This window comes from Monoraphidium neglectum (assembly GCF_000611645.1).
Source record: "Monoraphidium neglectum strain SAG 48.87 unplaced genomic scaffold scaffold03318, whole genome shotgun sequence".
NCBI classification, from domain to species: domain Eukaryota; kingdom Viridiplantae; phylum Chlorophyta; class Chlorophyceae; order Sphaeropleales; family Selenastraceae; genus Monoraphidium; species Monoraphidium neglectum.
Window position 1 is genome coordinate 5,819 of NW_014010310.1, and position 1,842 is coordinate 7,660.

The following is a 1,842-nucleotide window of genomic DNA, read 5'->3' on the forward strand; positions in this document are numbered from 1 at the left end:
CATCCTGGCGGAGACCGCAGATGGGTATGACCGTCATGACTGGCTGCAGGATTGGTGTCAGTGTTGGGTGGCGCACATTGCCGCTCACAATCATCAACCCTGCCCCCCTCCCCTCCCTCCCCCCCCCCTGTTTTTCGTTCTCACGCCGTGCGCAGGCAACACGCTTCGACGTGTACAGGTGACCCAAAACTTGATGGAGCTCGTGCAATATTGGTGGAGGGCGTGAGCGTGCCGTTCGTGCCTAAATCCAGCGTGCATTGTTTTTGCAGCCGAGTGCAGCCTCAACCCCACAACCACCTGCCTTCTCACGTCTTGCACATGTGTGGTGGCGTGCGCACGCAGTGACTTCAAGCCGTTCTTTGCCAACCCCAAAAACGCTGGAGCGGTGTACCGGCCGTCACCAGGCATCAAGCCTGACATTGCACACGCAATCCTGCTGGTCGGGTGAGTGCGCTGCGTGACTGGGCTCACTGCCGGGGGCCCCACCTGCCAGTCGTGCAGCAGCCGCGTGCGGCTCAGGGCTGACGTGGGGCGAAGGATTCCGCTAGGGCCGCAGCCGCGGGCGTGGCACAAGCGCCAGCCGAGGGGACCAGCGCAGGGGTGGCAGGCTGGACCCACTGTGCCTGCCTGCCAGGCAGCACCATCATCAGCGCATTGGATCCTACGTCGTGCTGCCTTCCACGCCGCAATCTTGGCGCAATCAGCCAATCTGTTTTTTAGGGGAAGGGGGCTCAAGTGCCGCGGCGCGTGCTGCTCACTGCAGCATCCTCACCCATGCCTTCGCACACCTGCCTCAAATGCAGGTATGACAACGTCAACCAGTTTTGGATAGCGCGCAACTCCTGGGGCCCAGGTGCGGCTTGTATGAGGTTTGGGTGGGGGGGTTCAGTGTCGAAAGGTTTGGGGGTTATCCTTGATGCGGTGGCCCTGGTACCAACAGCGTTGATTGCAATGCAACAAGCATGCACGCTTGAGCCCGGCCCCGGCGCGTCCACCCCTCTGCCCAGGTTTCGCTCAGAACGGCAACTTCAGGGTGGGTGCCAGCTTTGTCAGCCACAGGGCCTTTGCATCACCGACCTGACCCGTCAACACCAGCACACGTTCAGCGCCACATGTCACAGGGGTTCTGCTTGCGAGTTTTGAAGGCCAGCGAGACCGCACAGAGTTGGTTGTGGCCCCCTCGTTCCTGGTTGACCCAATCAAGGAACCGGCGGTGCGCCAACTGCCACTCCTGCCACACCGCTATCCCAGGTCGCGTTCGGCGTGGCAGGCGTGCTGACCCCAGGGGACACCTTTGGGGTTGTGTTCTTCCCGGGGCCAGGGGCGCCCACGCGGCCCCCTCCCAAGTTGTTGCCCGCGCCCAACCTGCCGAAGGGCTGCAGCTATTACGTGGTGGGTGGAGGGCTCCAGGTCACCCGGCTGGGTCATGCAGTGTGGGGGCAGTAGCGCACCACGGCTTCAGTCTAGCCGCAGCGCGTCAGGGTGGGAAGCCGCAGCCGCGCAACGCCGGGGTGCTGGCCCCCGCAGTATGCTGCGCTCCACATGAAACGTCGCCACCATCATGAGAGATGGGCGCGCAGAAAGCAGCGCCTTTTAAATACGCCGCGCTGCAGCACCTTGGCTGCGCCGGGCTCACGCATACATCCTATATATGCATCCGATTGTGTCCCTCTACCATGCTTGCGTTCCACATATTTGCGTGCCTCCGATCCTTTGTTCACCTGGGGTGCGTGTGCTCTTGGCGCACGACACATGCTGTTGCCCTCAGTACCCCTCCCCTGCTGAACCCACCCCCCGTCATGCCCGCCCCCATGCTGGCAGTCGCCGTCCCCTCCTCAACAA

General features: G+C 62.7%; 1 protein-coding gene across 1 annotated transcript in view; it reads left to right on the top strand.

Annotated features, from left to right (window-relative positions):
* The window catches only part of MNEG_12582 (hypothetical protein), a gene marked incomplete at both ends in the record, with an annotated part of 3,930 nt that extends 2,484 nt beyond the window's left edge, over nt 1–1,446 (top strand). The window contains 5 exons of the mRNA XM_014038946.1: nt 156–178; nt 343–444; nt 804–853; nt 1,008–1,033; nt 1,252–1,446. Coding sequence (XP_013894400.1) covers nt 156–178; nt 343–444; nt 804–853; nt 1,008–1,033; nt 1,252–1,446 — 396 coding nt within the window. The remainder of the gene's footprint in view (nt 1–155; nt 179–342; nt 445–803; nt 854–1,007; nt 1,034–1,251) is intronic.
* Nucleotides 1,447–1,842: the final 396 nt, after the last annotated feature.